The sequence below is a fragment of the Podarcis raffonei genome, chromosome 3 (assembly GCF_027172205.1).
Source record: "Podarcis raffonei isolate rPodRaf1 chromosome 3, rPodRaf1.pri, whole genome shotgun sequence".
In the NCBI taxonomy this organism is placed as follows: domain Eukaryota; kingdom Metazoa; phylum Chordata; class Lepidosauria; order Squamata; family Lacertidae; genus Podarcis; species Podarcis raffonei.
The window spans coordinates 52,061,443-52,084,082 of NC_070604.1; the positions used below are offsets into that span (position 1 = coordinate 52,061,443).

Consider the following 22,640-nt stretch of genomic DNA (forward strand, 5'->3'; position numbering starts at 1 on the left):
CAGGCTCCTCGTTAGAAGCGGACCCGGTTGCAAAATGGCCGAAAACCAGCAACCTTCCTTGGCTGCCGGTTTGCGCGTGGAGCTGCTGTGCTCCTTAGACCAGCTGCAGCGTGATCGGGACGGTCAGCCAGACTCCTCTGCGAGCCGTTTTTCGTTCTGTGGGGGGGGGGGGGGCGAGAGGAAAGCAACTCCCACGAAGCTCCTCAGAACTGGCTCCCAGGGAAGCGCATCGACTGGGTGAGGAGTTGGCGGCGACGGTGGCAGAACCCCGCGGCCGAGTCCTCCGAGGCGCTCCTGGCCAGCAGAGGGCGCCGGCTGCGTCCGACCGAGCGTGGCTCCGCCTCCGCTGCTCCTTCGCCACCGAGCTGAGAGGAAGCGGGGGAAAGGACGGGCACGGGCCGAGCACCGAGGAGCAGCGGCAGGGCCGGGGCTGCGGGCGCCCGGCGGAGGCAGGTAGCGTGGCGTGCGCGAGCTGGTGCAGGACAGCCGCTTTTTTGGGGGGGGAGGGGGTTTTGCTGTGGGCTAAGAGAGGCCGGGGTCGGGTCCGAAGCTCCACCAGCTCCCCGTGCAAATCCCCCATGGACTGGGAAGCCTTAAGTCTCACCTAGTTCAGTGTCGCTGTCCGAGGCTTCTTTTTATTTGTACTGCACCAAAGGGGCGGGTTGCAAGAACCCCACGCGTGCGTTTCCTTGGGAGTGAAGGCTCCGTTGAGCGAAGGCTGTAGTCCTATGCACACTTTTCTGGAAGGAAAACCCCGCTGAAAAACGCGGCACCGTTAATATTTATTTCCGAGTAAATATGAGGCGTAGAATAGGGCTGGAGGTGTCTGCAGTCGTAAGGTCACTTACCTACTGAACTTACGGGGCTTGATTTTAAATGATGATCACCTAGGATCTGGCTGCAGCACCAGTTGTCCACCGGGATAACTTACGTGGAAAGTTTCACTGATAGGATTGAACTGTAAAAGCAATATACTGTATGATATTCTATGAATGTTATGGGGGGAAATTCTTAAAAAATAAAATATCAAAAATTCCTCCGAGGTTTAACTCCAGTTCCCTTTCCCATCGGAACTTGTTCCAACAATCTGGTGATAAGGCATGGACTAGGGGTAGATTCCCCCCCCCCCCTTATTTAATGATGTGTTTATGCTCAAATGGTTTTGGTTGTACAGATCTAAGAAATAGTAACTATTGAAGAAGTATTTGTGAAGGAAGAGTATGGCACTGTTCTCTTTTGTGTGTTTGTGGTTCACACCTGTTCCAGAGAAAATGAAGTTGTATGGATCATCGCTTCCACACAACTGGACACCAAGGGCTTATGAGGTGGAGGAGAAAAAAAGTGTGTATGGTGGTGGAGAAAAATACAGATTTTTGGTGGAGGAGGGAACACCCTCTGCCAACTTTCTAAGTTTGGATTGTTAATTTATAGTATTCTTGGGCTGCCTTTAAAGGTAAAACTCCTCTCAAGGCAGCTTGTAGTAAAATGCAATGAAATACACCTGTACAGATAAGACCATCAGAAATAACAATACAACAGTACCAAGTCCCATCCCCCTACTACCTGAGACTGATTTTTAAAATAAAATATGAGGGGTTGATACTCACATATTGATAAAGGTGCCATGGGTGCCAGCATAAAATGTCTTTGATGGGCAGCAAAAGAAGAGGTAAGGATCTGGTGAGTGCTGTCATGAAAAAGGCCCTGTTCCTGATTATAAACACAATGATGTGGAGAACTGTAAACCAACTTTGGAAACAGCAGTTGAGAACAAGTGAGCCTTTAGGGCTTTGCAGAACACCTGACGTGACAGTGTCTGTTGGAGTGCAGGTGGCAATGGGTTTCAGAGAGATGAGGGTCAATGCAGAAAAGGCCCTTTGCCCTTTAAGTGCTTGGTATGTTGCAGGTTATAGGGGAGTGGATATTTCCCCATTGTTTGGCAAAGGTGACCACTGCCTCCAATAAGAAAAGCCAATGCATGGCCTTTTTTGGTTGTGACACAGCTCAAATGGGAGAACTGTAAGGACTTCCTTCTTTTGCTGCAATATTTAGGACTGGACAAGTTTTAAGACAGCAGTATTATGTTGGTCTTGCCGATCATGGTATTACTGAATTCGTATAGCTCTTTGTGACACTATGCAGGGAGTTAACAACAACATCTGCCATTTTGGCTTATATTAAACTGTTTGATTGCTGCTTGGCTGCATAGGATGGGAAAGGATTACATATGAGCTGAAAACAGGGGAACTGGGGATAGCTGCAACACTTTTCTCTCTGTATGTGGTGCTGAGAGGCTTTACATTGCCTTTGAGCAGTGTGTTACACACACACACACACACACACACATTGGGATTGCATCCCACAGATGTGTATATGTAGTGCGTATGATCCATTCATACAATATACTGGTAACTGGCCCCCTATTTATATGGTGGGACTCTGGACAGTTATGAAATCTGTATAAGCAACTTGCATGGCTCACTTCAGGTACATGTTCATACAAGTGCAAGATGCATTACCAGTAAAATACAGGCTAAGTAGAGCACTTTTAAGCCCTAGTTCAGAGAATTAAGGGAAAATGGGCTTTAAAAATGCTTAACTTAATCAATTATGAACTATGGTGAATAAATATTATGTTAATGATTAGAACCTGGTTCTCTTGAAAAAAATTTTTTATAAAAAAAAAAACCATCTGAAGCTCTTTCTACAGTACAGTGGTACCTCAGGTTACAGACTCCGCTAACCCAGAAATAGTACCTCAGGTTAAGTACTTTGCTTCAGTATGAGAACAGAAATTGTGCTCCGGTGGCGCGGCAGCAGCAGGAGGCCCCATTAGCTAAAGTGGTGCTTCTGGTTAAGAACAGTTTCAAGTTAAGAACGGACCTCCAGAACGAATTAAGTTCTTAACCTGAGGTATCACTGTACTTCTGTCATTGTTTAATGCATGGGGAGGTGGATTACTAATTCTTATTGAAGAATACTCAGCTTTTAGGAATCTTGTAAAACTCATTAGTTACTGAGCCAAACTGACTGTTAAATCTTTTGTTCCAGGGTATGCTATGACGGGTTGCAGATTGCCGCTTGGTGCTTTTAGAAATCTAAATGTTTGGCTTGGTCTCGTGGAGAACTCCCCTTATAAACTCTGCACACCCTGGAAAAGGCTTCTTTATTCTGCAAGCCAGCAGCAAGTAACGGCAATTGCCCCCAAACATTTATGTGTTTCTCCTTTAAAACACCAAGTATTTTTAACACCATTGCCCAAAAGTGCACTGAGGATTTCTGTACGTCTCAAAAGCAACAAAAGTTATCGGAAGAACGCAAAACAAACTGTGCCAGAGGAGACTGAGGAGGAAGATGAAAACGAAGAGATAAGTGATTCAGAAGATGAGTTTGAGGATGATCCTAATATAGTGAAAGATTACAAAGATCTCGAAAAAGTAGTACAGTCTTTTCGATATGATGTAATAATGAAAGCTGGTCTAGACATTGCAAGAAAGTAAGTATAATAATTTGCAAATAAAATAGATCAAAAGAGGTAGCCAATGGTTTTCTTTTATGCTCCTTACTACTAAAGCTAGTTGTAGATTATCATCTGCCTTTTTCATCAGGAATAAAGACAGTGGAAATTTGTCACTTCTACCATTAAGAAATGTTTTCAGAAATTCCTACCGGAGTAGACTGCCCAGTTAAAAAAATAAACGGGACCCTTTGAATTAGCAAATGCAATTTTAATAACAAAAGAAATCTCATTTTAAAACTTACTGAAGAGTCTGTACTTCAAAAATTTCTAACTTGCAGTCCAGTGACCTTGCCTTCAAACCTCAAGCTTCGCTGGCACTATGATGTACCCAATATTAAACTTTGGTTTAATATATGAAAGCTTTACTTAGACTTAAGAATTACAGCATTGATTCTACCTCGCTAAGGCCCTGTTCTTGCCTTTTGCACAGACATTGTGCTTCTAAATCTGCCATGTTAGAAAAGATTTGTGCAGAAGTAGCTGAAGGTGTTTTACTGGCTATGTGTATTCTTGGTGGCTTTTTTTATGGGACACTAGCAGTGGTTAATGTATATATAAGAAAAATTAAGGATTCTTTTCGTTTCAAAGCAAAGTGGAAGATGCGTTCTATAATGGCGAACTCAGGCTGAATGGAGAGAAACTATGGAAGAAGAGCAGAGCGGTAAGGTTTTCCAGAAAATAGTTTCTGTCTTAAACTGAAAAGAGGTTATATGTCAAAAACTCAAATTATCTTTAACTGGCAAATGCTTATCCACATTATCTCATTCCACACATTATCTCATTCCACACATACAATATTTATATTACTAGAATAATAGATCCTCATAAAGGGCAGGATCAGCACCTAGGATAAAGGTTGCCACCTGCTGCACCTTCATTGAGTTACTAGGAAGAGTTTAAAACATCAAAAATAGGAACGTCCGGCCTACCCTAGTTAAGTGAGTGGATGATTTCAGTAGTATGGATTGCACCCTGTCTTGCATTGTTTATAGTATTACAGTCAAAGATGAAGAGCCATTGTGAAAACTCTGCCCTCCATTTTATTGGATAAGATTCAGACTGGTGCAGTAGATGGGCCCAAATGGGTCCCATTTCCAGTGGATCCATTGCTGATCCTACTTCATTTCCCAAAGCCTCTTCTGGGGCCTTTTGCCAGTAACTATTGGCAGTAGCTTCCTAACCCCTCACAAATTGGGTGGGTGCCTCAGGCCTCAAACGCCTGAAAGGCTGCCTCGTCTACAGACCCTTTTCAGTGTTGACATCAGTAGAGAGGGCCTGCCTGGTAATTCCACCGCCCTCAGAAGGTAAGGATTGTTGGCCTGGGAAAGAGCATTCTTTGGGCATCCCCTAAGTTGTGGAAATCCCCAGAGAGTTCACTATACAGTTTTCATCATATGCTGAAGACGCACCTCTTTCCCCTGGATTTTGACACTTGAGATATATATTTTGAAGACAACCCCCCCCCCAATTATTATGATTGTAATTCGTAATTTGTTTTGGATTGGGGTTCCTTTTTGCTCTATTTTAAATGGTCGCAAACCACCCGGGAACCTTAGGGTGAACAGCAGGTAACAAATCAATTTAATAATAATAATGGTGGCAGAGCCTATTGAAGCCGAGAGACTACCTCTGCCTGTTCCTCACTTCCTCTTGCAGCACAGATTCGGGGTTAAGATTGCACTCTTAATACTTCAATGATGCCATCAGCTTTTGTGGAACTACAACAGCTTGTGCCACCGTAGATTAAGGACGTAAAAGCCCTGCTGCATCAGGCCAAAGGCACATCTAGTGAGGTATCCTGTTGTCAGTGGCCCACCAGATGCCGATAGGAAGCCCATACCATAAGCAGGACCTGGGTTCTTCCCACTTCATTTCCCAGCAACTGATACATTCTCTGCCTATCCCCCCACCCCTGGCAGTCCTCTTTGAGGTGCCACAAGACTCTTTGGCCATGGTTGCTTGGAAATCTCCATATTGTCCTCATTGCAGAAGCTCACAAGACAGTAGAGAGATGAAGCTGCAGCACTTCCATCATAGCCGATGCTCTGCAGCTCTGTTGGCTGCTTTTCTCTAAGGTCCCGGATGAAAAGTGCAGGGATCAAAATGCCAAGCAAGTTACTCCAACTTATTTCTGGAGGCAAAATAAAACATGCTGTGTTTCTTTCTCTCCCCCGCCCAATCCCCAAATCTTCAGGTAAAAGTCGGTGATACACTGGACCTGATAGTTGGAGAGGACAAAGAAACAGAAACTGCTGTAGTTATGAGAGTTGTCTTAAAGAAGGCATCCGACAAGGTCAACGATGAAAAATACAGAGTGGTGTTAAGGCGCTGGAGGAACTTAAAGGTGCCCAAGCAGGATGTATTTAAGTGAACTAGGATTTGCATGTGGCAGAGGTTTCCTTGTGAACAACTGTTGGTTATACAATATATGAATTTTGGTTAAACAAAATTCCTGCATTCTTTTTTTAAAGAAAATAATATTTAAATGGGTATGCGATGGCATGATGCCACCTTCCTTACTGTGAACATCACTTTGCCCGTGACTTTTTAGTTTACTGCTTTTGTTCCATACTGAGGGAGAAAGCAATGTTTCTATGAAAAGATAGAACAAAGGAATAAAAGGGAAGGCTAATTTTAAATATTCTCTGCTTTTGTTTAAATGACATGACCCGGAAGCCCAAAACTAAACAACTTGAGTGGGAAGAAAGCCTGGCTTTTCTTTACTCATTGTGTGGTGTGATAACAGTAGCCAGTCAGTTCAGGAACCTGGTTTTTCTTTTTCTTTTTTAAATAACCCCAACCTGGTAGATTAACAATACAGCTTTCCATTTCCATTGTAATCACTGAGCTGTGGTGCTGATGGTTTATGGTTGCTTTCCTTTTACATATTGTCTGGTGGTATCTTTTGTGAAATGTATTTTAGTATGCTGGCTGCTACATTTACTAGAGCAGAGTTCCCTTACTCATAGGGGACATGGGCAAGATCAGGTAGGCCTAGTGCTTCCATGGAATGATTTGTCTCAGGAACTCCAGTGTATATAGGGATTGGCTTAGCAGTGCACTGTGTTATAAAGCCATAGTCATGTACACTGCACATGAAAAAGCCCCATGCTTGTTCCAGTGAGAGTATGGACATCTTAAACATGTAGATTGCTCCATCACTTCAACCCAAGTGGTGGTTCTGGATGCAGAGCCCTCTACATACAGAGTGATCTCCTCTGCAGACGTATACAGAAGTCTATATGCACACTGGAATACAGATGAGTCCCTGGATCAGACAGCAGAGGTCTACAAATTTTAACAGGCATTAGCTTTGTATCACAAAGTACAGAGCTTCTGTTTGCAGGCAACTTATTGTGTCCCATGCATTAATTTGGACATGCAGCTTAGTAAAACCCCTGTAGAATTCAGTTTGTTTCCATAGCTACTGTAGATTATGGGCTCATCCACACTTGCCTTTTGCCCACGCTTTCTAGGCACAGGTTCGCGCTTTAAAGCAGTTTCCGAGCAATTATTTTTTATTTATTTTTTGGCCGCAGCACTTTCCCCACGAAACTGCTCTTTAATGCTGAATTGGAATGAATGGTAATTTGGGTTAGCTGTGGATTGCTGTTTGCTCTGATTCAGAAGTAAAGAGTGTGTCTTTGCGTGGAAAGCGCTTAGGAAAAGAAAAAGTGCTCAGAAGCAGTGCTTTAAAGTGTGGATCTGTGCCTAGAAATGTGGCACAAAAGTAATTCTTGATGAGCCCTTAGCAACCAGATGAAGAGGTGCTAGAGGATAAAGAGAAAATCATGTGAAAATATAATGGTCGCCTTATCTCCAATACTCATATGATATAGGAAATCAAAGCACATGATGCCACTTTAAAGGTAAGTATTGTATGTCACCCTAAAAATGCTTTCCCCCCCCACACTGTTATTTTTGTTAATACAGAATTGTGGCTGCCTTCAAATGTCATTTGTTGCCATGTGAATAAGAAATCCTAGTGTTAAAACTAGCTTAATAAAGTCCTTCAGAATATATGAAACAGTGTAAATGCATTCTTTGTGTCCTTTAAAGATTGGTAAGGACTAGTAAGGTCTTGGTTTTCAAAATGATTATGATGAACATAGTGAAATAATTGTAGGACTGTATCCCATTGGCTGTATAAAGAGAAAGTAGACCTGTTCTATGTGTTACTCAAAATATTTTCTAAACATGAACAAGGGCACAAATCTATAGCTTTTGGGAGGGCATTCCAAGGCCACAGGAAAAAGAGGCAGGTCTGCCAAAAGTGGGTATGATGGAGGCTAATTTGGATCCACCAGGGCCAGAATATAGAGAGAAGTATAACAGCCGAGGAGGCCAATCTGGGACCAACAGGAGGAAAAACCTAAAAAAACAACGAACCAATTTTAGACAAAATAGGGGAGGAAAAACAGCACTTGTACAGCTTTGGTGCTGCTAGGTTTGGCTGTCTCCCCACCCCAATAACCCTGTAGGAGGTTTCAGAGATACACTGGTTTTTTAAAAAAAGTATAGTGTATATACTTTTAAGTTAAGAAATAACTACATTTTTCTAACACACTATTTTCACGGTTCTTTTGTAAGCCTTCTCTAACCGAGCACCTTCCATGTTTTGGATGACAACTATCACCCTTAATCATGCTGGCTGGGACTTGCAGAAATTGTAGTCCGAAACACTGGAAGAGCACCAGATTATGGAAGGCTGCTTTATGTTGTCCAAAGAAGTTGGAATTATTGGGTAGCACAACTAAATAACACCCAAACCCTTCAGTTTGCTAAATATGTCTTATTATACAGATAAATATAGACATATTGGTTTGCCTTGGGTAAAAGGTTGACTTGACTCTAATTAGGACACAGGTAGTATATTCATGGATTCTAGTTGTGTTATTTTGGGATGTTGCTAACTCCTAAGAAAAAAATGACTATTGTCTACTACTAAACTGTCTCAACAGGGCCTGGCCCATTCTTGGGGTTCAAAAGAAATAAAGAAAAAGGGTTTGTAATTGTGGGAGAAATATAGTCTTAAAAGCTGCTTTAATGTATCAGATTTAATTTGGTTGCTACAATATAAATTTTTATTTGGATATATAACAATCTAAATAATCACACAAGAGTATCAAATGAATGTGCTAAACCAGAAATAACTGGTATTAAATGATCATTGTCACTGCATCAGACAAGCATCTGAGTCCAGAGCTCATTGCATAACCAATGTGCACATGGAGCTATTATTTATGCAGTCTGCCCTATTCAAGGAGACAGCAGATCCACAGACAGGGATTAGCTGAACTAAATGCTGGAAAGCTCCATGAGCATTTTAGAAATCCAGTGGGTTTCATCCAGAGGAAGTCAGCCGTGGTTTAGTCCCATTTATTTAAGCAAATGGGACTAAAGTGCAGTTAACTTCATCTGGATCCAAGCTGCCCAGTGCCTGTAAATAAAAAAACCCTGATGATTTTATTTATCCCTGTTACAACTGCCAAAGAAAAAGGAAAACAAAGCCTTAGTGTGATGTAGCCCTCCAGGAAAAGGGAGAAAGGCTGACATTTCACTGGTGTTTGGGCATACTGAATGGAAGCATACAATCCATTAGTATTTACCTAAACTCCAGTAAATTCAAAAACAAAGAGGTTTCAAGTTAATTATTAGTTACAATGATTAAGGAAAAGTTCACAGTCTCCATGATATTGAAATCCTCTGGGTGACACTGTACTTGAAGTTATAAATATAAAATCAACATACAATGAAGAGGGCCCTTGCTATATAGAAGTCCAAATAATCAAATATATAGATACATATAATATTTAATATTTTGAACTTTTCAAAGGCTGCAATCATTTTGCTAACAAAAATAATATGGGCTTAAATGTTTTTGTACATTCCTCAATTCAAGTATTTTTTAAATATAAGTAGTGAGAATAACAGGTAATAGCACCATATTCTACTGATACAGGGCAAGAGTCTAGTTCACAACCTATGCTTATACCAGTAGCTTTTATACCAAGAAGTCACACTGAGGACAATGGAATAACTTAGATGACTAACAACTGAAGTATTGGTACTACGAACTTAACACATGTTAAATAATGCCATGATCATAATCTTAACTTTTACAACCATTCAGCAACAAAATGGGAAACCTTTAAAGAAAATTGTAACTTTTCTGTTCATTGATTTTGTAGTACTTCACTCTCCCAATATTCAAACTAATACAAGGAGTAGCTGTAATTAGTTCAGAAACTGTCTTGATTCTCTACTCTTTTTCAAAGAGTATGGCACTTCGAAAACTACAGCTTTGAAAAATTAAAAAATTAGTTAGTTTCCAAATGACTGATTAAAGGTACCTACAGAAACTGTTTTAAAGAGCACGAGACTACTCACTGCTAAAAAACCAATTAAAAATTTTAAAACTATATAATTTATTTTCACTGATGATTATATTTAAATGAGATGCTACTGGAACATCTGTAATAATTTATGATTATTTGCTGTGTACCAATTCAGGTAGGTAGCAAGGGCACTATAAGAAACCTAGCCTACATCCAGGCATCCTGAAATGGAGTTACATCTTTTCCCACAATATGCATTCATTTCAATAGGTTCTTCTAAGTGACATTCCCACTGGATAGTCCTACACCCCTTTCCCCCATCCTCACTGTATTGCCCTTTCCCGTATGTGTTAGAGCAACATTTTTCTTATCAGTTGCCCTAATGCTGAGTGAATATTCTGAGTATTAGTCTAAAGCAGGCTGACTGATGTCTCAGTCTGCTTCTAAATAACTTAGTGGTCAACATCTTTGGAAACTAAAAAGATCCCATCACTTTTTTGCTTTCTTGGCTTTTTTCAGTATATCACACTTTTTTCTATTGGGACGTCTGCATCTTTCATCAATGCTTGGTATACATTCATAATGCCACACTTCATCCATTTTCTCAACAGGATAAACAGCTTCAACATAATGACGGATTAGTCTCAGTCTGACAGGATCGAGCTGCTTTTTGTTACAAGCCCCTGAATGGTTGTATTGCAGTCTGAGGTTATCTGAAGTAAACAGCTCTGGAAAAAGTCTTACAAGAAGTCTGGCAGCAAAGTTACCAACTGAAAGGCTCTGCTGTACTATTTCTCTTACTTCCTTGTCAGACAGCAGATACAGAGAAGGCACAGGAAAGTCTGGAGGAGGAACAACAAGTTCCTCAAGTGGTATCTTGCAAAAATCTTTGTTGCTTCTTTCCGGAGGCAATGGCGGTCCTTCAAATTCTTCTTTAAATCTTTCCGGGTTTATTGCATAGGTCAAAAATTCTCTCCTTTCAGGTCCTGGCACATGGACCTTTCGCTGCAGTTGGTATGTGCGTCTTTGCTCTGTATCTCTTCGACGACATCTTTCATCAAGTTTTCCAACAAATTCCAATGTCCACACTCGATCATTCTTCGCTCTTGGATATAGCATTTGCACATAATGTCGAATTAATTTAATCCTAACAGGATCAAGTTGTTTCTTACCCAGTGATCCACTACAATTATATTGCTTCCTTAAGTTTTCATGGGTAAACAGTTCAGGGAATAAATGAACTAGCAATCGAGAAGCAAAATTGCCAATTGACAAACTGCTCTCATATATGTTCTTAAGCTGCTCCTTGCTTAACAGGTAGTCTGGAATAGGGACATCAAAATCAGGAGAAGGGATATCAAGCTTATCAAAGTCTATAGGCACAAGCCAAATCTTTTTTGACCTTCTGCCTGGCCTTTCATATTCAAAATTATCTTCCACTTTTATAATAGATACATCATCAGGCAAACTAGAAGAATCATAGCAATCCTCTCTCATCTGTTCACTCTCACTGTCATCCATATACATGCTTTCAAGTTCATCATTTATTCGCTGGACACAATGCTGCAACCAGGCCTTTCTCTCCTGCATAGCAGGAAAATAAATCTCTGTGTACCTGCGAATTACCTGAAGTCGCTGCGGGTCAAGCTCTTGTTTTCCACATTCTCCATAACAGCTATATCTCTCAGCCAACTTTCTGTGATCAAAGAGTTCTGGAAACAATCTATGTAATAAAAAGACACAAAACTCTCCAGGAGAGGAAGCTTCATCTAAAAATTCATTTATATCCTGAGCATCAAATACCCATTCAGAGGCAATGGAACTACTCCTGTCCATGGGCAGAGCTTCATCCTCTTCCTTATCATCAATAACTTGATCAGTCTCATAAAAACTGGAGGACTGTAAGTCTGGCTGACTATTTTCCATGTCTCTCTGTGCCCAAAAGCTACTGAAAAAGTCATTGACCTGAGGCAAACACTCTGCCTGCCAAACCGCAGGATTCTTCACAGAAGGATAACAGACTTCTACGTAATTTCGGATGAGCTGTAGATGAAGGGACTCAAGTTTCTTTTTGTTAAGATAGCCACAGGTACTGCAGGTCCTGCTTAACTCATCCTCACTGAAGAGCTCTGGAAAAAGCTGTACCAGTAGTCGGCAAGCCAAATCTCCACCTGATGTACTCTGATCCATGATCTGTTTGAGTTCTGAGGCAGTCAGCTGGTACTCAGGTGGTGGCCGGAATTCTGCTACAGCATCTGTAGGGCTGACATGCTTTTTAATTCGACTGACTTCTAGTGATAACAAGTCTACTTTGCTGTGAAGCTGAGTCATGTTGGAATTTAAGGTATTAAGTGTGTAAAACATTTTTTGTATCAAAGAATATATATTTGGGTCGGACTCAGAAGCAACAGGTGTGATAGCACTCATATCTCTTTTACGTTGCTCATTCAATGTCCGAAGATTGGAAGGACTGCTAGGATTAACCTTTTCAAACAACTCATAGGAAGTGAACTGCTCTGTTCCTGGCAGATTTTTCTTCTCTGTAATTTTGTGTGAGATCCCATACAGAGGTTTCTTATATGATGGCATGATTGTGTTATTTAAGGCTTCTTCTTCACCGAGCCACGTTATGCTAGGATTCTTGCTCTTGTTTAGCTGTTCCACATCTTCCTGAGTAGGTGATCCATCTCTGTGCATCAAGTTTGAAAGAAGGCCCTTTTAACGAACAAATGTAACATTAGTACTCTGATTAGTTACTTATTTATCCTTAATGAATAAATTATAAAACATGATTTTCTTAATTTTAAACACTAAATTAATTTAACACAATGCAGCCATAGGGTTGAATCCAGACTATGTTAGTTGCTTCCACCTACACTATGGGTTGGAAAGGGGATGGAGGAGTTGGAGGGGATGGGAAACTTTCCCTGTGTATATATTAAGATCCAAACTTTCATGTCAAGGAGCTGCCTAAAATAATCAAATCAATAGCCTTTCCTTAACATCAGAGTTTTGAGAATATTGCAGCTCATGTATGCATAAGGATCCCCTACATCAGACTCACTGGCCTGGATTCCAAGTTTGTTCCTGTCAACAGGAGGGAGGGTCATCTTTCGCTGATTCCGCATTCCCTCTGTAGACTCTTATGCTCCCTGTCTGGACCAGTGGAAGACTGCAGGGGGAGTGTGAAATCAGGGGAACTGGCTACCCCTTCTGCCAAAGAGATCCTCCGCTACATCTAAAACTATCAATCTGTGAAAGGCATAGTTAAGATCCAAGCAACAGTACTGTATTCAACTAACAACACCCAGACTGAAAACCTTGCAATGCCCAGATTGAGAACCTTTCACAGCCTACTCACTTTCCACTAGCCACATCTGAAGGAAGAAAAGTGTTGTAAGAGAATGTGTGTGCTAATCAATGTACAATATTTTCTGATAATGCAAGTGGTAAAATGTAGAGGGACCCCTGACCATTGGGTCCAGTCGCAGATGACTCTGGGGTTGCGGCGCTCATCTCGCTTTATTGGCCGAGGGAACCGGTGTACAGCTTTCGGGTCATGTGGCCAGCATGACTAAGCCACGGAAACGCCGTTTACCTTCCCTCCGGAGCGGTACCTATTTATCTACTTGCACTTTGACGTGCTTTTGAACTGCTAGGTTGGCAGGAGCAGGGACCAAGCGACAGGAGCTCACTCCATCGTGGGGATTCAAACCGCTAACCTTCTTATCGGCAAGCCCTAGGCTCTGTGGTTTAACCCACAGTGCCACCCGCACCTTCCATTTCCATGCAAATGGAAGCAATGCCAAAAGAGCTGTAGCCTATAAAGTGTTGACATTTGGAAGAGATCACAAAAGAAAACATTTCAGGCACTATTTTATATCAGCAGTTCACATTATTTGGGTATCTTCATTAATTCACTATGAGATGGATATTTTGCAAACATATTTTGCTTTGCAGCAGCAACAGCAACATAAATTTCAATACTAGAATTAAAAAATGAAAGAATTTACACTTTAAAAATCAGAAATATTTTTCACAGCTTGCTGTAGAAATACTAATTAGTAAAAGGTAAAATATACATATTCAAATACTATTAAGGCAAATAGGCAAGAATTGACTACTCCATCTTAAAAACATGAAAAACCTCAGCTTTGAGTTATGATCTCACTTTGTAAGCCACCTTGTGAGGGATTGGCCCTAAAAAGCAAAACAGAAATAACTTAAACCCTAAGCATGCCATCTATGGAATGGAATTGTTTTTTTTAGTTCACAGGTTTCTGGTGGAAGGGGGGCCAATTTTCCCTCAGCCCCCCCCCTACGCTCCCCGCCACACTGTTCTAGAAGGCTCTCCAACTCTCCAGAGCAATTCTTGGGGAACAGAAGGGACTACAAGCAGGGGGAATCAGTGAAAGTACAAAATATCACCTAGGAAACAGCTCAGAAATAGCTGTTTGGGTTCTGGCTTAACCTTGCTGGACTGAAGTGCAAATGTTTATGTAGACTATTTTAGATGAAATCCAGACAAGAAACCATATTCATCAGTAGCAAGAAAAAACTATGAAATTGGTTGCAACATCTTAAATAACTAGTTTAGTAAGTCATGAGTTTTTACATGTAATGTCAAATTCACAGTTTCCTCAGCTGAATTCACACATCTATTGAATTTTGCTCTTTAAAAAACAGCCACCACCTTGTTCCTCAGAAAATCTATTGATCTCTAGGATGCATGTTTTCTCTTTGTTTGTTTTTGGCTAAATAGTGTCTTCTTTGCTTTGCTGCAGCCTACAATTTCCATAAAATAAAACACCCAAATGAGTATTTAATATTTCGGAACAAAGATTAACTGGTTTGACTAAATTCATTGAACTGCTTGTCAATATGAAATAGTTAACTACAAGTCTAAGCAAGATGCTGTTAATATCCATATGTAAAGGAATCACCTCTTGTGTAAGGCCTCTTTTTTTCAGACTTGGTAGAATTTCTTGGTGGCTTCCTGAGCTATCACAACCAAACAAGGTCCGTTTTCGTTTATTGGTTTCTTGCAGAGAAGTCACTAAACCATCCAGCGTGTTTTTTTCAGGTCTTGATATTACGGAGCAGTCTAGGACTTCATCTTCTTTGTCTGTTTCTACTTTCATAATATTTTTGATAATAACTGATGAAAGAGAAAAATAGTACCAACTGGTCACTGACTGGATCTGAATTATATATAGGTAGCTATTCTGGATTCAACAATCTAAAGCTCAGCAATGAGACACCTCTGGTCCATGGGTCAAATTAGTCCCAATGGGGTCCTAATTTGACATGAGGCCATTTCCCCCAAACCACATTGATCTGTCCCACACTTGACTCATATATGACATCAGAGGTGGGGCAGGTAAAGACACGGCTGCAAAGGAACATTTGGGAGCCTCTAAGGTGCTCTCCTGATTATTGCTTGCCATATGAGGCTGGGATTATTGTTTTCAGGGACTGCCTGCATTAAGGAGTTCCTCATTGGTAACTCCATAGTGCAGCTGGTCTTGGCCCAAAACAAGGGTTGCTGTAAGCGCTAAATCAGGCATCCCCAACCTTTGGCCCTCCAGATGTTTTGCACTACAATTCCCATCATCCCTGACCACTGGTCCTGTTAGCTAGGGATCATGGGAGTTGTAGGCCAAAATATCTAGAGGGCTGCAGGTTGGGGATGCCTGCGCTAAATGGAACTTATAGCAAGCTCCACAGGGAAAGCCTTCCTTAGCCTACAGGGTTTGAAATGGGAAAATGGCTTCATCTAACACCAGGATGACATAAAGTGATTGATGGCCAGTGTGACCATAAGGATTGGTGTGGCAGATCCAGTTGCTCACCTCTACTATAGCTTAAACAGTCACCCCACCTTCTCTTGTTATTAAACACAGTAATCCTAGTTTCACTGCATTCGGAATGAAAGAGTTATATAGCTTCAACGGAATTACAATGTAAAGAACAAGCCAGAGAAGTGGACAAAACAGGCAGAAGGAAATTAGTGGAAAGCAATGTGTGATAAGATTTTTTCATTTGTTACAGTCTTTGTTATAAAAATGTAATTTTGGTATGGACTATATTCAAAAGGATTTTGATCTAATGAGAAAGTAGATTAAAAGGAATAACATTACCTTCAGCATTTTCTTCATCATCAAACAATTCATCTGAATTCATATTCTGTATTCTACAATAATAGAGATAAAGAAATAAGTAAAAAGCCTATACAGCTTAGAAGAGACATGTCATGTGTACTGTAAAGCCATCTGCCCAAATCCAGCTTTTTTGGTTTATATTCACAACGCACTCAAAAATTTGGCTTACAAAAGCTGCCTCCATTTTTCTTGGTGTGAGGAACATTGCTGACTATTTATTTATAAAATTTATATGGCTCCCTTCATCCTAGGGTCCTAAGGAAGTTTGCAACAATAAATAAATAAAGCAAAAAATAATAAAAATTTAAATTTACAAAATAGTAAATAGAAGATCTATCAATTTTGGCAAGCTAGTCTTTAAAAAAGCATAATGGGGGGAGAGGTTTAAATGCGATGTTGCATGCAGAGGTAGCTTCAGCTCTTGCTTCTTGATGAACAAGAGTCACCATTGCCAGCTATGGAATAAGGATTAGCACTGGGGTGTTTTTTTAAGAATGCAGGGAACCATTATGGAACTTCATCAAAGTCTGAATGAAGACAGAGGTTATAATAGAGTACGGGATCATAGATCAGCAAAAGAGATGTAGAACATGTTTACTTAACACAAAATCATAATGACATAGATATTTGTCATATACACAGTACTGAACCCAGCAGAACCTCTCCATTTGAAGAAGGGGCTGGGATTCATGAGAGCTTCCATAAGCTAAAGTTGGGAGGGAGAGTGTAGAGAGGTGATTTACAACAATTCTCCCTTCTTCAGTAGATTCCCAAAACTACCTCACATATGTGGTATCGCAAACTCGTGAGATTTTGTTGGGGTAGAGGCATGGAGATCAGAGATCTGAAAGTACCCTTTCTGTGAGCACAACCCAACTCAGGCAACTCTGGATACAGCCCATAGTATTTGCTGTGAGCTACTAATGATTTGTTCTAGAAACCAAAACATCGGTTGACTCAGACATAAGTATCAACCTCGCCATGCAAAACCAGTTATTTTTTTCTTTGAGCACCTAAGCCTGAAATCATTTTCCATTAAAAAGTTGATTTCAGCATTTCACAGAACAATCTTATGCATTTGGAAGTAAGTCTGTGTTCAAGAAGTCTTATGCTCAAGCCAGGTAGGTGTGTATAGGACTGAAACCCTAAAAATGATTGGTACAAAAAATGCTCATCTTAAGTTTTTAAGCTTTCAGGACCAATAAATACTAACACACTGAAAATTACTTTACAGTTAAGTATGAAATGAAGCTTTAATTATAATGGCAATAACTTGACAAAGTTAGTAATTAAAGTAATTACTAATAATAATTATTCTTTATTAAGGCAATTTATGGCACACTTTTTAATTAAAAAATCAAATCAGAGTCATTAGATTGTTATTGGGTTCTATGTTGGCTTATAAAGTAGCTGTTCTCTTTGAAGAGCACACCAAATGGGTTAACACCAACAGCAAAAACTAACAAAACATCAAATAGCTGCTGGAGACCATTTAATGCAAGTGGTTTAAATTCCAACTCATTTTGAACAATTAGCTCTTCATTAGGGAAATGTCAGAAAAAGGACTAGCTCATACCTATTTCAATTATTTATGTGACTAACTCTGAAAAGAATCACTAGCCTTCTAACCCTAACACTGTAGGCTCCTTTTAGAGCTACTCATTTAAACGGCAACAGATGCAAGTACCCTGATGAAGAGGTAATTGCAAGAAACACATTAGGATTAATGTCACTTTGATTAATACACTTGTCTCTTTCTCAAAAGGTAGATCTTGAAATAAAAAATGTCTGCTCAACAGCCAACTGGCAATATCAGATTTTCCCTGTGACATCATAAATGCCTAACTGTGAGGCCTTCTCCTATTCATAAACATGAAGAGATAGTAACAGCATCTGTGTTGTGTTTGAAGTATTGTGTTATCTCCACAGTAAGGACCAGCAGGACATAACTGGCCATGTGGTACGCCTGAGGTGGTGTGGTGGTGGGTGGGTAGCAGCAAGGTCCATATTCTCCAATTTTGTGTTATGCCACACCCCACCAGCCATGTTATACCATGCTCCCATGGCATTACTGGTTCCCACAGCATAGTCTCAGTGCCCAGCGGTCCAAAAACCTAATCTACACTTTTTCTGCCAACAGAAACAGAGACATTTTTATTTTTCTATTCACAGAAGTAACCCAATGGGAATGTGTGTTCATGTGAGCTCATATCTATGGCCAGTTTCTTTCTGCCCCCCCCCTTAAGTTGGCTTTTTTGTGTTCCGTCAGAACAGGTACAAGCGACAGTGAGATCCAGACTGTGGCCAGTCAACCTCATCCTGGATTCTTTTGTTATATTCTGATTTAAAGTGGGAATGCAGATGAAATATGCAAGAAGTATGGTTTAGAACTGTGCTATATCCATGGTGCACTTGTGGCAGCTACTACCTACTTAGGTTATTACCCCACTCATTTCTCTTACAGATGGCATAGAGAAGCTGCACCACTCACCTAGCCTCCCTCTGGCTAAGTCACTGCTGCATACCAGGATGGAGAGGGGCATCAGCACAACAGCAGTGAGGTCATGCTGGTACAGATGTGTTGGCAGAACCATCTAGTGCTCCTGCTAACATGTTTTCACAACCTCACCACCTATCTGTTCCAGAGTGAGGCCAGGCCAGCATCATAGCCCCACTGCGATTATAAAGTTCACCACTGTCTTATAAAGTTAGGTGGCTTTCAGCTTGATCCTATTCATGGCTGCTCAGGTTGCCCCACTGAATTCAATGGATCTCACGCCCCACATTAAGTTGAAATTCCCTCCATAGGGCCGTCTTGTTTACACAGTAAAAGTATATGCAGTTGCCCATTAGTGTCTGGCCACTTAGAAGGACAAATTCTACTACAGCAAACAGACAGGTCCAAAGCTATTAATGAGATTTATTGAGAAATTCAATTCCTTGTTTTCTAACCTCCATATCACACTTAATAAATTGTGGCTGTAGCAGCAGATTTCTCAAGGTGGGGGTGTACTTATTTCTACATAGACAACCTTTACATATGTCCTTTTTTTTTTAACTGCAAGAACAATTCTGAGCTGGATATTTCATAGAATCATAGAGTTGGAAGAGACCACAAGGGCCATCGAGTCCCTTCAAGATTATACAATGTATTTTTACCATTTAAATACACATTCAATCTGAGTACCATGCTAGGAAACTAGACAAAAATATGAGATTTTGTAATCTATATTTTATTATCAGGATATATGAGACTCACAGTCAGTTTGGTGCCTCTACATCCAGTAAGAGTAATTGCACAAACCAACTTACCATTATAACCTAACTATGTGAGGCGTAGCTTTAAAATGGCCATGGATCCTTCCCTGACTTCTGGCTGCCAAAGACAATTGTCAGCACTGTCACATTGTTGCCTTACTGTAGGATTACAATGCAACAGTGACTGCCCAAATTATTTGTAAGAGTTTAGCTACTTTGTGGGAAAATGTTTTTCTTTTATTATGCAGCAAAATAAGAGCCAATGCGATCTAGCAGATAGTAAAATACTGATATAGGAAAGCAATGAAAATACACCACTCCCATAAACTAATGTAGTTTTTGCAAATCACCATCTCCTAGCCTAGCTTTACATTATATATGGGAATTAGGTTGCCCTAACTTACAGGACAGTAGCATCTTTTGCTTTATAAATGATCACCAAATACTAAGTACATGAGCTCAACATTGTAAGGTGTGTGTTAATTTGAATTTACGATATGGTTGTAACAGTGTCAAGACTGGCACCATCAGATAGTTGCTGGTGGGTGAGCCCAACAGGATTGACCAGGTACTGTAGTGGCAACTGATATTCAACCAAATCCTCTCTGATGTGCTGCCCAGAAGATGAAAGCAAAAAGGCAGAGATGGCAACTACTACTGCAAGCAGCAACCACTCCTACTTTGCTTCCCTGCATGTTCTCTTTCTCTGAGCAGCATGGTGATGTGATGCAGCAAACCCAATCCACACAGCAGCGCTCCAAAGAGCCCTGTCTCTACCTGTGACACTGCCTGGCCAGCCTATAGCTGTAAGCCACTGCCTTGCACACACTTTCTCTCTGGGCAGCATCACCCAAATACGGCCGTTCCCTACTATGGCTCCACCTAGAGAGAACAAGTATGTGGCTGGCAAGCGGAGGTTGCTCCCAAGCAGGACAGGACTGTTGCTGGGTGCCTTCCTCTCCAAACTCCAGAACTTTTCCCCAAGAGCAGGATGAGTATTCTTTTTTTTGCAAGAAGGACTTTTGTATTTGGATGTTGCCTAGAGAAGAGAAAGTGCCGCCTGGAGGAAGAGAGCTACGAGCCCCTCCCTAACAACCCAGGGCGGCAGCAGGAGGAAGGTGTTGCCATTCCTGCAGTCATGCAGAAGCCATGCCTGGAAACTGGCCAATAAGACCAGGATCGCACCAGGCGCGCGGGAACTCGCAACTCCCCCTCCCGGCTTTGAAACGCGCGAGGCAGCGCTCGCGAGTCGCGGGGTCACGTGGGCACCCCCTTCCCCAGATCGAATGGAATAAGAAGGCGGCGGCGGCGGGGGGGGGGGTGTCCGGGGAGAGGACGCTTCATTCATCACCCCCGCCTCCCTTTGCCTCGCCAGCCTTAGCACGAAGCGGAGCGGAGCCCAAATTCCACTGAGGGAAGGGCCGGCAGCGGCGGGCGCTGGGAGGATAGGCCTCGCGGCTGGTCGCGAAAGCGGGTTCCGTTGCCGAGCAGGGAGCCAGGTTTCCAGGCAACAGGAGCCGGCGGTGCGTGTGCGCGCCTCGAGAAGCAGCTGGGGAAAGGGGAGAGCCGGCTGGCCAGGCTGCCCGCTCACCGAAGCGCTTCTTGGGCCAGCCCTCTTTTTGGTAGCGTGCCCCGCGGTTCGCAACGGCAGCTTCCGGAATACTTCCCACCCCCCCCACCCACCCCGTCCCCGCGCCCTCGCCGCCGCCGTTCTCGAGAGCTGGTCTATGTGGCAGCTGGAAACGGGGGGCACAATATAACATCCAGCTCCCCCCTCCCCCGCTGGAGATGGAGGCGCCCGCGCTGCCTGGCCGTTCTCCCGCGCGAGGAACACAGCCATAGTTCTCCCCGAGGGGGAGGGGGCCGGGGAGGCTGAGGGAGGACCGTGTTCCTCCTGCCGAGGCCGAAAGTAGAACTGTGGGGAGGGAGTTGGCCAACACACGCACACACCTACCTTGGGGATGGGGGGTAAGCTGGTTTTCCTATCTAGAGAAAGTTGGGAAGGGGCTTACCTGGGTCCTTCTTAGGCACTGTGGGGAAAAGAGGGTGAGGGCCCCCCTTGGTCTTGGGTGGGTGTTTTATAAGCGCGGCCGTGGCTGGCTCCCGTGTCTTCCCCTCCCACTTAGCTCTTTGTGTATGTGCTTGTGTGTCCGTGTGCGCGAGAGAGAGGGGGTCCGCGCGCTGCGCTCTCGCGTGACGTGACGGGACCGTGTGTCATTTCCGCACAAGGACACTGAGCCCCGAGGAGCTGCTGCTGCTGCGGCCACCCGGGACAGAGAATGTGCATACGGGTGGGGGCGGGGAGGAAGAGGAGGTGGGGGAAGGCGGACTGATTAAGTCGGGGCACCACAGCTCGCGCGCGAGGCAGAGAAGGCGGCGGCCCTCTCCGTTCCACACGCGTATTACGCATACCCCTCCCCCCGCGCGCTTCTGAGCCCCGCCCCCTTTCCCCCGTGGCTGTGCCTGGTGGAAGGAGCCGTTGCTGTCGGGTCACTCTCGCGCTCCTTCTCTTTGCCCTCCAGCCCGATAGTTCATACGCTAACGGCCACTCCACAAAAAGCAACGGTTAATAAAACACCCACATTGCCCTCGTGAGGTTTGCCGGGCGCTACCGAAGGTGGAATTTCCGGGCTGCGAGAGGCGGAGAGGCATCTGAATTAATTGTTCAATTTATTTGTCGCCTAATACAGGACCATTCTGGGCGACTTATATAGATAATAAACGTATATATTATATATGGCCCTCTAGTTGGTCATGGAACGAACCAGGGGCAGCGAACCTGGATTTAACAGGCCCAGCACCTGCTGCTGCCGCCGCTGCAAGATGTACATGTTGAACCGATGGGGAAAACCCATACAGTGGTACCTCAGGTTACATACGCTTCAGGTTACAGACTCCACTAACCCAGAAATAGTGCTTCAGGTTAAGAACTTTGCTTCAGGATGAGAACAGAAATCGGGCTGCAGTGGCGCGGCGGCAGCAGGAGATCCCATTAGCTAAAGTGGTGCTTCAGGTTAAGAACAGTTTCAGGTTAAGTATGGACCTCCGTAACAAATTAAGTACTTAACCTGAGGTACCACTGTACTTAACTAGACAACTTGCAAAACAAAACAAAAACCGTCCATCGCAGTCACCTTTGACTTTGAAAGGTTCTCAAAAGTGATTGGAGAAATGCATGTTGAGGGACAGAGAAGGTGAATTCTTTCTAGAATGCCTGGGGGCTGTCTTTGGGGTCTCAAATTTCAGCGGCACCCTGCCTCTCAACTTCCATTCTTTATCACAGTTGCAGTGCCCCCAAGGTCCACTGTGACCTAACCAGTTGCGCTTCCCTATATCCGCTTTTGGGGCTGTTCAAAATCGCAA

At 42.6% G+C, this 22,640-nt stretch overlaps 2 protein-coding genes across 5 annotated transcripts; one reads left to right on the forward strand and one right to left on the reverse strand.

Annotated features, from left to right (window-relative positions):
- The first annotated feature begins 326 nt into the window (after positions 1-326).
- MTRES1 (mitochondrial transcription rescue factor 1) lies at positions 327-7,547 on the forward strand. Of its 2 annotated transcripts, none has more exons than XM_053381586.1 (4): positions 327-453; positions 3,052-3,496; positions 4,109-4,181; positions 5,715-7,547. In XM_053381586.1, exons 2-4 carry the CDS (start codon positions 3,060-3,062, stop codon positions 5,889-5,891), a joined length of 687 nt encoding a protein of 228 aa, XP_053237561.1. In that variant the 5' UTR covers positions 327-453; positions 3,052-3,059; the 3' UTR covers positions 5,892-7,547. The 2 variants fall into 2 exon arrangements, with proteins under 2 accessions (XP_053237561.1, XP_053237563.1); XM_053381588.1 differs by having other exon boundaries at positions 346-449.
- Positions 7,548-9,315: 1,768 nt separating this feature from the next.
- BEND3 (BEN domain containing 3) lies at positions 9,316-21,565 on the reverse strand. 3 transcript variants are annotated; one of them, XM_053381573.1, is made up of 4 exons: positions 21,290-21,564; positions 15,999-16,051; positions 14,802-15,016; positions 9,316-12,573 (listed from the first exon to the last, which is right to left on the reverse strand). In XM_053381573.1, the coding sequence occupies exons 2-4, from the start codon at positions 16,039-16,041 to the stop codon at positions 10,348-10,350; spliced, it is 2,484 nt and encodes an 827-aa protein (XP_053237548.1). In that variant the 5' UTR covers positions 16,042-16,051; positions 21,290-21,564; the 3' UTR covers positions 9,316-10,347. The 3 variants fall into 3 exon arrangements, with proteins under 3 accessions (XP_053237548.1, XP_053237550.1, XP_053237549.1); XM_053381575.1 differs by lacking the exon at positions 14,802-15,016 and having other exon boundaries at positions 21,290-21,565; XM_053381574.1 differs by lacking the exons at positions 15,999-16,051; positions 21,290-21,564 and adding an exon at positions 12,927-13,030 and having other exon boundaries at positions 14,802-14,901.
- Positions 21,566-22,640: the final 1,075 nt, after the last annotated feature.

Bases quoted from the DNA above. Each gene is read 5' to 3' on its own strand.
- BEND3 (XM_053381573.1), bottom strand. From the start codon at position 16,041: ATGAATTCAGATGAATTGTTTGATGATGAAGAAAATGCTGAAG. The intron at 15,017-15,998 runs GTAATGTTATTC...CTCTTTCATCAG, and splicing joins TGATGAAGAAAATGCTGAAG to TTATTATCAAAAATATTATG. The intron at 12,574-14,801 runs GTGATTCCTTTA...GTTCGTTAAAAG, and splicing joins AAAGAGGCCTTACACAAGAG to GGCCTTCTTTCAAACTTGAT.
- MTRES1 (XM_053381586.1), top strand. From the start codon at position 3,060: ATGACGGGTTGCAGATTGCCGCTTGGTGCTTTTAGAAATCTAAATGTT. The intron at 3,497-4,108 runs GTAAGTATAATA...TTCGTTTCAAAG, and splicing joins GGTCTAGACATTGCAAGAAA to CAAAGTGGAAGATGCGTTCT. The intron at 4,182-5,714 runs GTAAGGTTTTCC...CCAAATCTTCAG, and splicing joins TATGGAAGAAGAGCAGAGCG to GTAAAAGTCGGTGATACACT.